This window comes from Xiphophorus maculatus, chromosome 5 (genome assembly GCF_002775205.1).
Source record: "Xiphophorus maculatus strain JP 163 A chromosome 5, X_maculatus-5.0-male, whole genome shotgun sequence".
Taxonomy (NCBI): Eukaryota; Metazoa; Chordata; class Actinopteri; order Cyprinodontiformes; family Poeciliidae; genus Xiphophorus; species Xiphophorus maculatus.
The window spans coordinates 26,058,667-26,074,050 of NC_036447.1; the positions used below are offsets into that span (position 1 = coordinate 26,058,667).

A 15,384-nucleotide genomic window follows, 5' to 3' on the forward strand; every position below is an offset into this window, starting at 1 on the left:
GCATTTTTCTGTTGTCAATGCTTGACTTAAATAAACACATAAGCTTTAGTTGAACGGTATGTTTTCTTGTCTTTCTTAGTTTGATGTTTGGCCAAAAGAAGCAGATTTTCCAACATGTTATTTTTTTCCTTTTCATATAATCCTTGTAAGATTATGTTACTGCAAGAAACCATGATCGAGTCTCTTATTTTTGATTTTTGACTGCGGTGTATGTTCTTGTTAGTACCCTCTAGAGGTAGCAGGCTGGGGCAGTAGTAGTGTAGAACAGCAGCTATGGCGCAGCCATTAGACAGATCTTTGACCGCAGAAACCAAAGGGAAAGTGGGAGTCAGCTTGGACTGCACTTTGTCCTTTCTATAGCGAATCTAGAGGAAAACAAGACAGAACAGCAAAAGATGTTTGGACAGGGAGCTAAAAAAGGAAGAGCTCCCCAAACAGAGACAAAGGAAGAATAAAGAAAGATGAACTCAGAGAGGACAGGAATCAGTTGTGTTGAGCACAAGTGCAACTTTGAAGTAGGCTTAAAAGAAGCAAACAAAATAAACTACAGGGTTCCCATGCAGTCTGGGAGAGTTTGGAATTTGTTTAAAGTTATTTCCAGGAAAACAGAGAACTCTGAAAATGTGCGGAGTTAAGAATACTTTAGCTTAGACTGTTGGCCGTGTAGGAATTGAAGGTAGGAACCCTGTAGACATGAACCAGCCAGCACCAGCCTTCCATCGCATGAGAACCAAAAGCAATGACTCGAACTGTGAAGCCAGGCAATTTGCAGTGAGAAGAAAATCCCACACAAACAAAGCACAAGCCGCATTTAATAAATACAAACATACACACACGTACACCAACCAAATGGCTGCCGGGCAAAGCTCAATCGTGAAAAGAAACGGTCATGAAAACAGCCTTGGTTAGAAAAATGTGCGTGAAAAACAAGAATTTGTTATCCAGCGTCCATGCAACGAAAACAGAAAAGTTGGACCACTTCTGGTAGTTTAAAGTCTTTGAGATTAAATTAAAAAGACGTGAATGTTACTGCTGAGATGGTTTATTGTCCAGGTGAGACAAACGGGAGGGGGGGGGGAAGATGTTGCATGACTCTGAGTGCATTGACTGTAACTTCTGCCGCATTGTTGGAGGAGGTTGAAGATGTTCCATCATCAAACATCGACGATCTGCCTCCTTTAGCACGGCTTTCTAACACAGAAACATGAGTGGGAGTGAGCTGTGCTGAAAGCAGATGATTTAGATCCCAATCGTCCAACCTCGGGGTTGGAGCGGCTGTTAGTGCGAAATCCTACGGTGGCCCTGAAGTGCAAACCGCTTCAACAGTTTGCTAAACACAACTACAAATTTAAAGATACGACCTACTCAAAAATATAACAAATTTAGCTGAGTACAATTACAAACTACAAAACACAACGACATTAGCAAAATGGTAGAGCAAAATAGGAAACCTCAGACATCGCTGATTGGATGACACTACTTTTGGCTTCAGAACCAGTAGTTGTTCTGGTTTTAGCGTGTCTGTTGAAAATATGAATGCTAACGTAGCCACAGCTATCCAAGAATATTTTGAGTAAGGACATACTATGAAGCTCAGCCTTGTTTTTTTTTTTTTTTTGCAGTTTGGCCAAAACATAGCGCTGTGACTGACTTCCCGTCTATCTAAACAAAGATTATTTTATGGTTCTAAAGACAGAAGTGGAGTCGTCCAGTCTCTTCTGTTTCTCTAATGTCGTTGTGTTTTCTTAATTTGTGCTTGTGCTTAGTTAATGTTGTTGTGTTTTTGGAGATCTGGTTGTGTTTTTAAATGTGCAGTCGTGTTTAGTGGTTCGTTGACGTCGTTTGCACTTCAGGGCCACCGTAGAGGTCAGTCAGTCGGGTCGAAGGTGAGTGGTGTGGCGATGGATCGGTGGGTCAGTCGGATGGCAGTGAGAGAAGAGCGAGGTGTAATACGTTACCACAGGAGGCTTATTCCCCGACTCCTTCAAACAAAAAGCGATAGCATGCTGGATGGGGAGGGATGGCAGAGAGAGGGAAACAGGCATAAATGACAAGGGGGCCGGTCACTATGGAAACCTCCTGAAGGCGGAGGAGGAGAGAAGAAAAGAGGGAGGTACTGGGCCACGTGAAAATATTCAGACCTTTTGAGCTTTTACACATTTTGTCACATCATAATCACATTTGGCCAGTGATGGAGGCCAATACGATGTGGGATATATTTGTAAAGCTGAGGCAAAATGATTCAAGGGTTTTGAATTTTTTGGACAAATAAAAATCTGAAAAGATACCTACCAGTACGACCCACTTTAGTCTGATTCCCCCAAACAAAACCAGTACAACCAGCTGCCTTCTGATGTCTCCTGACTGGCAACTAGATTTCACCTGTGTGTAATTTTTAGAGGTGGGCAGATTTATAGTTTTAAGTTTTAAGTTCGGTGTCAGTATCGGATTGATACTAGCATGATAAGATCAATACTTTAGTTTCAGAGTCCCTCTTGAAATTCTATTTTATTTTTAGCATAGTCATTTTTCAACTCTATACCTCAAAAGGAAAAAAAAAAGTTTTGTTTTGATTTGTTCTTAAATGATCATTTTTTGCACTTTGTTTATGCAGGAGAAGTTGCACACAAATATGTTTTGTTTTATTGTTTCTGTTTATATAAGTGTGTATAAGACATCTATAAACTCTGTGATAGATGTTAACAAAAAAACAAACAACAACACAAAAGTACATAAAGATCAGAAATATCATGACATATTATACTTGAATAAAGAGTATTGGCATCAGTAAAAAGTATCAGTATTGGCGATACTGGTCCTGTATTAATTTATCTCAAAATATGCAGCATCACACACCTCTAGTAATTTCATCTAACTACAAACACTGCAATCCTCTGAAGGTTTGCTAGAGAACATTAGTAAACAACCTCAAAGAAGTTTCTCGGACTTTTTGGCTTGTATACAAAACTGTATGTGGGGGAAAACTGGGTGGAACTAAATAAAGGACAAAACTAAAAGAAAACTCATTAGAGAGAAAAACGAGCCTAAACACACACACACACACACACACACACACGCACGCACGCACACACACACACACACACACACGCACACACGCACACACACACACACACACACACACACACACACACACACACACACACACACACACACACCCAGAGCTAAACCAGAGTGGCTAAAAACATGCAGATCTAAATCCAGTCAAGAATTTGTGGAAAAGTCTTCAAAATAAAAATCTTTCTGAATGTGCAAAAATGTTACTTTCTAAATGTGCAGGGCTGGTAAATGGTATTGAATTAAGAAGTTGTTCAATGAAGTGTTTTAAAATTTATTTTTATTTCCACTTGTAAAAATGTTTGAGAATTTTTTTTTTTTTTTTAGCATTTTCTTCCAATTATGAACCATTTGTGTTGGTCTATTACATAAAACCGCTAAAAAATAAAAATAAAAATACAGTGATGTTTGTGTTTGTAATGTGACAAATGTGGAAGAGTTCAGCGGGCATGACTACTTTTGCATTTCACCTCCACCTTCTCTTTCTAACACCCCCATTCTCTCCCTCCACTCACTTAATCCGATGATTGAACGGAGACATCAGAAACATCAGAAACATTTGTAACAAGAAGCGCCTACAAGTCACGTAACACAAACAAATGCTCCCTTTAACTCCTCAGAGGATGTTTTCACCGTAATGATCCTTCACAAAAAATAAATCAATCAATAAAAAAAAAAAAACTATTTCCCAGGAGGACACATAAGAAATATGTGCGACATTTGCAGCAGGCACAGTAAGGTCAGCCACAGCAGACAAAGACAGTTTTAGAGACACGAACAGGACAAGAGAGGAGGAGGACACTTACGGGGACCAGTTTCCAGTACCAGCGGTTGGACTGACACTGAAGGGAAGCAAAGAAAGACACAGAGAGAGAAAAGACACAAGCAGGCCGAAGCCGCTGTTAGAAGCTGCGACGTCGCTAAATGTTAGCAATTAGCAGCAGTAAGGATCTTTAGCTATGGTTTTAGGCGCGGTGTTAGCCGTTAGACGACACAAGCTGCGTTTCCATCGACCGCCTGATGTTTCAAAACCGAATTTAATGAAAACACGGCAATTAAAAAAATAAAAAGTTTTCTTTATAAGTTCTGGCGCTAGGGTGAAGTGTTTGGTTTTTTTTTCCGTAAAACTGCAATGGAAACATTTGTTTTCCCCCCAATCGCACAAGTCACGTGATCAACAACCGGATGTTGCCGTTGGCGCAAACCGTGAAGAAGACGACAAAAAGGAAGTGACAGGAGAATGATGGCTGGCGCATTATGTTTTTTGTTTTTTTTTAACGATTTATCACTTAAAGAAACTTATTCATTTGTGATTTTATTTGCGTTTTCTTACTTAATGGAAACACCACAATTGCGAATTTGTGTTTTTTCGACGTTAGCAGAATATTTGCAAAGTTTTGCACACATTTGTAATGGAAACGCAGCTACATTGTGGTTAGAACAATGTTTGGTGATGGTTGAGGTTAGCAGATGAAGGCCAGTGAAGGTATCATGTGACGGATCTGTGAACATGCGTTTTAAAAATGTATTTTATTTTTTTTATTTTTTACCGATTCTTGAACAGGCTGCAGGTCGGTGCATGTTTGTGACTTGGGAAGCTCCTCTTCCTCTGTGCTTTCTCTTAACTTCTGGTTCAACTGAAAGTGCAGAACACATGAGAAACAAACACAAAGTTATTACCGAAATAAGAAAAGCATTCCTTAAATCCATCCATCTATTTGTCAACATTCTTTTCCACTGTCGCCATGTGCTTTCAGAGGATGAGGGATTAATGCAAAATCAATCGGGGAATCAACTACAGGCTTCCTTACACATCACCTGTTACCGGCTGGGCTTTTATGATCAACTCGTTTTAAAGTATGAGATATAAACTCATAATGTTGACTTTCAAAGTCATATTTATGAGATTTAAAGTCAAAATTATAAGATATAACATCATAATTATGAGATAAAAAGTCATAATTTCGACTTTTAAAGTCATAACTATGAGATTCAAAGTCATAATTTTGAGATATGACGTAGTAAGTGTGAGATACAAAGTCATAATTGCAACTGTTAAAGTCATAATTATGAGGTACTGGAGCAAGCCTTCTTTGAGAAACATCGTGACTTTCTGTCCAATAATTATGACTTTGAAAGTTGAAATTATAACTTTAAATTTCATAATTATGACTTTTATTCCTGTAAGTATGACTTTAAAACTCATAATGATGATGCTAAAACTCATAATTACGACGTAAAAACTCAGAATTATGACTTGATGTCTGACTTTTACTTTTTTCTTTTATGACAGAAATGGGCTTCTATAGTGTCATGAACATTTACCTGTGCCAAAAGTTTATTTTTTTAAAGTACATTTGATGAAGCCTAACAGAAAACTGTCCATTTTCTTTTCTTTTTTTTGTAGTAAAATAATTTAAATATTTCTTTGACTGAGATATTGTGTCTTCTTCATTTTTTCATATAAAACTACTGTCTCTTTACTGACTGAAACAAATGCTCTTAAAATTGTGATCACCAATATAAACTTTGAGAAAACCAGACAGAAACCAGAACTCTGGTCGGTACTGGAACCTCACCCGGTTGACCCAGAACAGCAGAGCGTTCTCCCACGGCGCCCCAACGCCGATCTGCTCCGCCTCGGCCGCCATCTTGACCTGCTCGGTCGTCTCTTTGGCGGACAGTGACATCAGCGAGTCGATGAGGGCCAGATGCGCTTTCTGCATCGATCAGACGCACGACAGTCTGATCAGTACCAAGGGAAAACGGATCCAACACTGGCAGCAAACGGATCGATGTTCTTGGTTTTTACTGTTTTTTCAAATCGCTGATGATCAACAAAATTTTAATGCCATAAAGCCCCTCAATGTCAAAGTGAAAACTTATTTCTACAGGATGATGATTAAATAAAAATATTTTACATAAGTGATTCCCTTCACTAGATGTGGATTAGGAGAAGAGAGAATATTTATTCAGTCACTCATTTCATGTTACGTGTTTTGAATTAAATGCCCTTATTTTGTAGAAATCATTTTCACTTTCAATTGAAGGTTTATTTTTGTTATTTTGCCAAATTTTGTTGATCACTTTTGATTTGTGAAAGCAATGCAGATATGTTTTCTTTGTACTATCGCAGCATAATGTGAGGATGCACCGATATAAACATTTGCGGCAATATCAATATCCGATATTAGTATTGCTAACCGATATTTACCGATATTCTATGCGTGGACCGTCACACGACCAAACAAACATCACATGATCATCCTCTTTCACTCCCCTCCAGAAACAAAGGGACACATGGTGGAAATAAATATTGATTGCAGCTTTATTGATCGGACCAATAACGCTATGTTAAAAAATAACTAATATCGTCCGACACCGATGTTGGTGCCGATATATCGCGCATCCCTGGTATATTATGCAAAGTTACACGCTGACTTTGACACAGTTCATGTTATAACAGTAAATGCTTACGTAAATATAAATATATATTCAACACTTCCTTCTTTTCATTGCCCTTCTCTGGAGACCTAGCACACTCAGACTCACCGTGTTGATGGGGTTCTTGCTCAGGTCCCCCTCGGTGACGTCGGCCTCCTGCACCTTCGGGCAGAACCCTTTCTTGGTGAGGAACTGCAGCAGAGCCGAGTTGTCGGCCGGGGGCTCCTGTGGCGCCGGAGCGGGGCCCTTGTTCCCCTGAGCCAGCAGGGCCTGAGTTCGACAGTAGATCTCTGGGGAGAGGAGCAGCTTGGCGACGGACGGCTTCAGGTGCTCTTCTTCGTACTGGTCCCTGTACAGCGGCTCCCGGAGCTCCACGGGGACGTTTTCTGGCAAAGTAAAGAGAACCTGGAGTCAGACAGTCCGTCTGGACGCACAACTTTGAAATAGACCAAACTTCTAGTCAGATTTAGGATCCTTAATCAGAAGATGATCAAGAAACTCATCTACAGGGGCTTGCAAAGGTATTCATTAGCCTTGGACTTTTCAGTATTTGTACTGAGATTAGGTTACACACAAGTGGTCAGGCAACATGTGAAGGCAACTCAGCAAAATGGGGAAGGTGTTTTTGTTTTGTTATTAGTAAAAAACTAAAAAAAAATGTAAAAAATAATTTATTTTTCGCTTCACAGTTTTACAGCACTTTCTGTTGGTTTTTCCACATAAAATTCCATTGAAATATACTGTATGTATGTCTGTGGCTGTAAAGTGACAAAAATATGGAAAAGTTCAAGAACTATGAATACTTGCATTGAAGACTATAGAGGAGGTTCACTGAGTTGTTTTAGTTAATGGCGAAAAACAAGACAGCTGATGCGACACAAGAATATTTTCTTGAATAGGCTGAACGTTTCGGCTTTGTAAAACACGTCCAAGGAAATATTTGAGTGATCGCGATGACTTTAAAAAGTACGATGTAAATTCAGGCTGTTTACCATACAGTGCCTTTAGAGACGGGAAATGATGGAAGGTCTTCTAATTTTTTTGGGGGGTGGTTGTTAAAGCATGTTTTAGGTGAAACAAATTTAATTTGCTGGTTCCTACAGAGAAACAATGAAATATCATCATTGGCTCAATAATAGCGAAGGAACTGTGGACACGTAAACTAATAGAAACTCATTCTGAATATACATTTCTACAAAAGAGGTGATTTGTTGATGTATTAAGATCTATGTCAGTTTATATATGTTATATTTCACTCTAAAATGTGCCAAGTACATAAAGAGACCTCCTGTTTTGTCCTTGTTAGCTAACCGATAAGTAAGGCTGAAGCTGAACAGTGATGACATCATGGCTACTAAGGAGAGCAATACTCTTTGTGCCTGAAAAATGAAAGATAGCATAAAAAATTTGAACGAGTTCATTAAAAATGATAAAAATCTTCATTACAGCTGTTTAGAATAAAGGTACTTATCTATGATTTTACGCGCAGTAATTTGGTGCAGATAGAGGAAATGTTTGACCTTTCTGCAGATATGAGATGTAAGAAGAAGAAAGAAAAAAAAGGTCAGCTCTGCATTGTCCTCTGATAAGGAAATCCCTGGTGAGGCTCTGCTGCAGGTTGGAGCACTTGAAACTGCAGCCTTGCTGCGCTGGGTGATGTGGAAGGAGAGAAAAGAAAAGAGAAGGAAAGATTAAAAAAAAACCCACAGTAAGTTCTGGAAAAAAGCCAGAGGCGATTTTCCTGACAGTGGGAATTAGGTGACGGTAAAGTCAGGAGAGGATAATGTCATCATGTGCATGAACAGCTCAACTCTGGCATAGAGAGAGAGCAGTCATCTCAGACCAGTGTGAGTGGATCATTTCATGACCCACATTCCTTGTTCTGGATGATCCTTAAAACTGGAAGGAAACAAAATCTCAAGACTCTGCAGCTCTTCCAAAGCAGCTGCTGTTTTGTGTCTGAATGTGACATCTAACGAGGCCAAGACGTGATTTGATCTCTCCTGATTTGCGTGGCGTTTCCTCGTGTAAGCCCCGCCTTCCCCTCATCCTCTGACCGCGGCCCTTCATCAGCAGGACTTTACAGCCGAGTGACACGATCCGCTGAGCGGAGGCGGGGGGGGGATGCTGTCTTGCTCTTTCTGCTGCTCCACGGGCAAAAAGGGGCCTTTGGTCGCCATGGAAACCGTGCAGCCATTTGTCCCGATCAGGGCTGAGGCAGTGAGACGGGACTGCAGAGCACGGGCCATGATGTAAACAACACTAACAAGAAATAAGTTACATTTTGAGGCACTGCACAAAAAACACAGACGTGGGAAAACAAACATGTTTTCAATCTCAGCAGGGATTGGTTTGTAGATTCCATGTTGTGGGAAAGTCTACTTTTCTCATGTTTAGGTCCACAAATGAAGAAGTGCTTTAATGTCACCATCAGCGCACATTTCTGCTGAGGCGCATCGCATTTCGCCAAAGAAACTATAATTACGGAGAGAGAAACGAGTTACGGATCTCGGAAATGAGATAAGATCTCGTCATTACGCGAAAAAAGTCCCATGATTACCAGGAAAGATCGAGTATTTACGCAATCTTTTCTCCAGACCGCTCAGGTCTCCGAACATGAAGAAGCTGTATTTATCTTCTATGCACCACAAATCCAGCATAGAAGGATGCTGGACTTGTCCCATTGTAGATAAGTCCCATTATCTACATCAAATAAAAGATTCCTATAAAAGCCTTTACAGTTGAAATGTAATGGTTTTTGCATGAGAAGAAGCCGGGTCCTTTTTTGTGTGTGTTTTTCCTAACTAGAGTGTAAAACACAGTGACATCACCGTGTTACGCAGCAGAGTTTGGACCCTGACACGACCAGCCGATGATGAACGAAGGACGTCTTTAATTCACAAGCTGACGAAGCCAGAAAGAGAAAAGCTCAGCTGGGTCAAGCCTCAGATTTAGCCTCTATAATGTGCAGATTTCAGGCTTATCCACCCAAAATACCAGCGACTAATCTGTCGCCCTCTGATGAAAGAAAATTGGGCAATTAAAGTCCAAGAACAACTGGAACAGCAGTGGGATTTTTCAAAATAAAGTCATGCTGGCCAAGACAAGAAAAATTTGTCACCTTCACAAGTGAACCCTAAAGAGCTTTCATGGTCAGACATGCTGCTTGATCAGTACGACAAGCAGAGAGTTTGAATCAATCAAGGATTAACTTACTAACCTTACTATAAGGCCTGGTGGTGGTGGTAGCATCATGCTGAGGATATGATCAGGGGCACTGCCAAGAATCTTGGACCCCCTGACAAAAAATTTTATTGGGCCCCCCCACGCAGCTGCTGCTACAATTTCTTGAGTCTATCTGATCTATCAAAAGCGTCACAATTTTAAAGGCTTGAAACGGCCTCACTTTCTTTGTTCCAATACTGATAACTAGCACAATATTTACTGCTCATGAATTTTACATCAGACAGTCTGCAAACAGTTTGCAAGTAGGTTGCGTAAATATTTTTCTATTAGTTTTAGATTACTGAAATATTGACCTCAGTGAGCTAAGCTAGGTTGGCTGTATCAACTAACTCTTTCTGTGGTTGCCTAGCAACAACCCATTGAGTAACCTGGGCAGCAGCAGCTTCAGATTTTGTCGCCTTTACTCACAACTGCTTCAAAATAAACAAAATATAACCGTGTGAAGAGAAAATTGTGGATAAAACAGGAAAAGGGGGATGCCCCAAATTTGGCAACATTTCAGTTATTGATTTCGACAAAATTATCGACATCGAGGGATATGAAAAACTCATGTCGTAATTTATTGTGATATTAAACTTGTCATCAGCACCGCCCGTTTAATATCTTAAACTAAAACATTAGATTCAGAAACGGCAGAAAGGTGTGTTTCAGTTAAAGGTGTCCGTGTATGGACAATCTTAGAGGTAAAAAAAAAACTAAATCTGTTTCTGCATTTAAGAGCATTTGAAAAGTCATTATGATGAAGGGTTAGTGTTGAATTAGCTTCAGTTGTGTTGTGTATTTTTGTAACAGTCTTCTGAATTTTCTTTTTATGCTAATAAAAAGTTCATTCATGATTTCTTTTACTTGTTATACTATTCATATTTATTGAGTGAATACAATTTGAATAAATGAAGAATATGAAAAGAAAAACAGATTTTCGACGATATTCCAGGTAAGACCAGTGGCTGGACAGATCATAAATTAGCCTAAAATGAAAACGAACGACGGATCGATGCCACGTTACTGATCGATAGGAAGAAAAACGTCACCCAGGCATCAGAAAGGCAGCACGAGACGAGGCTGCAGCAGACTGCGCGTTCTGTCTGCGCGCGCGCATCTTTGGAGAACAAATGACGGCGAAATGCTGATTTCGCAAATGTGTCTCCATGGACGTTTTTGTATTTCCGTTATGGTGACTGACTTTTGTAGCAGATGTTTCCTTAAAAACAAAGAAACAAAGAAAGAAAAAAATACTCCGTTTTCTCACCGTGTCACCTTCACTGTAAACCAGCACGCGCTCCCGCAGGAACCACGCGTGCGTGCGTAACACTGACACAATTATGAAGCTGTGACCCATTTACAGCCGTGTGCGGCGCACGAAACCCGGTTCCTAACGGAGACGGGCAGAAATAAAGCATCTTCTGTTCGGACTGACTCGGTAGAAATAAATTAAAACCGCTCCACGGGGCTGACGGACGGACTCTAGTCTCACAATGGGCTTTGTTGCATTGCAGCCCGTGCAGCTCCTTCACGCGTCACGGTCCACGGGGGGGGGGGGGGGGGGGGGGGGGGGGGAATTTCCTCCTGATAAGCCTCATTTTCACGTCTAATACTTGGGTGAAAGCCTCGCAGCAGTTCAGCGCCCCATCTACGGGGGGGAGTGAGGAGGGGGACGCCGGTAGGCCGCGGCGGCAGGAGCGGCGTCAGTCCGTCCGGGCTTGTTCACTAAGGAGGACGCCGAGCGGAAAGATGCTCACGGTTCCCCCCCAGGAGAACAACAACAGCAGCAACAACAACAACTCAGAGCTCCATTTATAGCGGGATCAGTCATTAAAGCGCCCCACCCCAAGAGGCGCCCCCCCGGTGATGGGGGGAGCCTATACCTGCAGAGCCGTACGACTTGGACAGCAGCCACCGGACGCTGGCGCACATCCTGGCCCGGGCGAAGTCGTACTTGTCAAGCGGCTTGATCTCCGGCACCGTGAAGGTTTTCTTCATGGCGCTGGGAGAGTCCACCATGGCTGCGATGTGGAGGAAGAAGGAGCAGCAGCAGCAGCAGGATGATGATGAGGAGGATGAGGTGGAGGAGGAGGAGGAGGAGGAGTAATGAAGGAGGACCCTGTGATGCAAACACGGGCTCACACACACAGGAAGCTTAAAAATGTTTTAAATACATTTGCTGGTATACGTCACTTACGGTTGGAATTTATTAATAATCACTGCATGTGGAAAAGACAACGATTCACTTCAATCAATGAAAATGATTGAATGGTTGAAAACGCCCCCCGAAACGTCACATCTCTGACAGAAAGCAAGCTGCGCTCAATATCTGCATCAAATCCTTTATTTTTGCTTCGTTGACACCTGTAGACGTCAAGTCGGACACTTTTTATCCTTTCTGTGTTTTTTTTGTTTTTTTCTTTGTTTCTTTCTTAATAAATACGAAACATAAACGCCCTCGGTGACAAATTTGAAGATTTGCGTTTGGGGAGATTCCCGTAGCAGTATCCCGATCTCTCCACAAGAGGGCACCCTTCATCAAACACACATCGTCCTGATTCACTACGATTTCTAATCGATTCATAATCAGATGAGATCTTTAAAATTACTTACTATAAAGGGTGAACGCCACACTTTTCGAATCTTTATTACATTTAGAATAATAATAAAAAAAAACAACATTTTGGTGTCACTTTTCAAATATGCCTTAATTTTTTAGTCTATGAGATCCATTCAAAACACGTGAATTAGATTGTGAAAAAGTTCAAGATTTTATTTTATTTTTTTTTTTGCTGAAGGATTAAACAGTGCTCTGTGAGATGTTCAAAACGTTGAATAGCATAGCATGATATTATATCCCATTTAAACAGCGAGCTTCTTCTCTGACCCGTTTTATCCACGATGATGTTTAAGGTTCTCCAGCAAACTTCACCCAACCTTTACAGAACCGCGACGGCATATTAGGGCCATTGCACATGGAAAAGATCTGAGTTTGAAAACTAAAAAAAGATTAATCCAAACATTTCAGGGTTTTTTTTCTAGAATAGAATAGAATAGAATTACTTTATTCATCCCAGCAGGGAAATTATTTAATATTCTAGCAAATTTTAAACTTTTCAATCTTAAAAACGTCCTTATATGTTTATAGACAAATACTGAGATTCTTTTCCCGAGAGGTTTTGTATGCTGCACATGGCTGTAAATGGGTCAGAACTTCATTAACACAAAACAACTGTTTCAGTGTTTATTAAGTTTCTGGTGGAAAACCTATGTCGGCTCTAAGACGAAGCGGAACCGAACAGATGAATGTATCGTGAGAAGTACAAGCTCTGCCCACTAATCAGGTACTTTTGAAGGCAACTGGTTTAACGTGATATTATTTATTGGCATCAGAGTAAAGGGGCCCTTAACACAAATGCATGTCACTTTTCAGGTTTTTATTTGTAAAAAAATAAAAATGCTGGACAACATTTCAGTTTCATTCCACCGTGCCATAAAATCCCAACAAAGCACATTTCTCCAGTGCAGTTTGGCAGTTTTGCACATGACTTTATGTGCAAGACGCGCATCCATCTAGAGGTCAAACTTGTTCTCCGTGTCTTTGGAGCAGAAAGCGGCGTCAGCTCTGGAGAATGTGGAGGAACCGGTTTGTTCTCGGTTCTTCTCAGAGCCGGGAACCATCAAGGAAATAAAGTCAAGGTGTCTCGTGGTCGATCTTTCCATCAGATACAGAGAGGGCGGATCTTTGAACGATTCTTGACGATGATACGCGTATTAACGGACTCAGACAGGTGTGAAGGCTGATCTCAGGAGGATCGAAGCCGACCGGACTGAGGTGAGTCGGTTTCATTCTGTAACAAGTTGCTTTGTTTAAGCAAACGCTGCGGCCATTCCTGTGTTTGGATGGTAAATTGAGTCTTACATTGAAAGTCGTCTCACTCTGTTGCAAGCTTTAAATGTTTACTTCATGTAGCTACCTTTATGTAAAATCTAAAAAGGTTGTTTGATTTCTCTTTTCTTGTAACATTCTCGATTTCAGTTCAAATACATACAGTACAGACCAAAAGTTTGGACACACCTTTCTAATTCAATGGGTTTTCTTTATTTTCACGACTATTTATAAGGCAAGAAATCCCACTTATTAACCTGACAGGACAGGTTGACCTATGAAGTGAAAACCATTTCAGGTGACGACCTCTTGAAGCTCATCAAGAAAATGCAGAGTGTGTGCAAAGCAGTAATCACAGCAAAAGGTTGCTACTTTGAAGAAACTAGAATATAAGGGGTATTTTCAGTTGTTTTACACTTTTTTGTTTAGTGCATATTTCCACATGTGTTATTCATAGTTTTGATGCCTTCAGTGTGAATCTACAATGTCAATAGTCATGAAAATAAAGGAAACTCATTGAATTAAAAGGTGTGTCCAAACTTTTGGTCTGTACTGTATATTATTAGGCCGGTAAAGAAACCAGCCCCTTGTCCTACTCTGCTGGCTTCTTACAAAAGTTCACTATCGCTTCCTGGAGGCGTGGTCTCAGTTGAGGTTTTGAATTTGACCCAATCGCTAATCGTTTGGTCGTGACGATTAGCGACTTGACGCTATTGAACTAATCGAAAATTTACTCCGAAAGAAATATTTAATAATCGTCTTTAAAGAACGATTTTTACCGTACCAAGATATTCTGGTGGGAAATGTCACACCAGAGGAATATTTAGCTGATTTTTAACATCAGCTAAATAATCTGAATATTACTTTAACCAAAACGGATGTTTTATTTGATCTCGTTGAAACAGAATTTGTATATGGTGCTAACTTTGTTTTATTTTTTTTAGCGTGAATATATTCATACCTCCAAACATTTTCAACAAAAGCATATTTTCCAGATTATATTTTCCAATATTTATATAGAATCCTTCAAACTAAATTCAAACCTATAACTACTCAAATCATACCTGCAACCGATTTGATTTTTAACATTAGAAACTATTTGTTCTGTAATTGTTAGCTGCATTTGTGTTTATAACTGTTCACGTTCTGTTTAGTCTATGCCGACGTCATCATTCACAACGTTTTCTATTCGCTGATTGGCTCGTTGAAATTCTTTTGGCGGGAATCCGAGCGAACGAAAGTCCAGTCCGAGACGTGAAGAGAGATTATAATTGGCCAAGCTGATATATCCCAATGATATGTTTATTTCATTGCGTTTGTTTTTTTTTAATTTAAATTATATCCAACTTACCTGTGATTTTTTTATTTTTCATTCCACAGATATGGGCGACTCCTGCCTGACAAAAATCTTCTTTTGGAAAAAGAAAAAGAAGTCGCCCTTTTGCAACGCCTTCAAGGACCTGAAGAGGGCGCTGCCGAAGAAGAAAAGGAAGAAAAGCAAAAAGAAAAGCATTCTGAAGCAACTTCACCTGGAGAACTTGAAGAAGGACAAGAAGCCCAAGAAGAAGTTCGCCTCGATACCTCTGACACGAGACAAGAAGGCGCCCAAGTCGACGAAGATCCTCTCGCTCGGCAAAGAGAGGAAGGAGTCAAACGCTTCAGAAGGACAAAAGGAGAAGGACAGAGACGGGCTGGGTCGAGTGGGAGACAAGATCAAAAAGACATTCTCTCCGGAAAACAAGAAGGAG

The 15,384-nt window shown here is 40.4% G+C and overlaps 1 protein-coding gene across 6 annotated transcripts in view; it reads right to left on the minus strand.

Moving 5' to 3' along the window:
- The window catches only part of LOC102226907 (calmodulin-regulated spectrin-associated protein 3-like), a 22,138-nt gene extending 10,326 nt beyond the window's left edge, over window positions 1–11,812 (minus strand). For 3 of the 6 annotated variants that reach the window (XM_023333942.1, XM_023333938.1, XM_014469281.2), the window contains exons 1-7: window positions 11,631–11,812; window positions 6,628–6,905; window positions 5,655–5,795; window positions 4,626–4,712; window positions 3,882–3,917; window positions 1,959–2,006; window positions 227–365 (exon numbers count right to left, since the gene is read on the minus strand). In XM_023333942.1, the coding sequence (XP_023189710.1) occupies window positions 227–365; window positions 1,959–2,006; window positions 3,882–3,917; window positions 4,626–4,712; window positions 5,655–5,795; window positions 6,628–6,905; window positions 11,631–11,766 (865 nt within the window). In that variant the 5' untranslated portion in view covers window positions 11,767–11,812. The remainder of the gene's footprint in view (window positions 1–226; window positions 366–1,958; window positions 2,007–3,881; window positions 3,918–4,625; window positions 4,713–5,654; window positions 5,796–6,627; window positions 6,906–11,630) is intronic. The other 3 variants (XM_023333943.1, XM_023333941.1, XM_023333939.1) reach the window with 2 other exon arrangements.
- Between the last annotated feature and the right edge of the window lie 3,572 nt (window positions 11,813–15,384).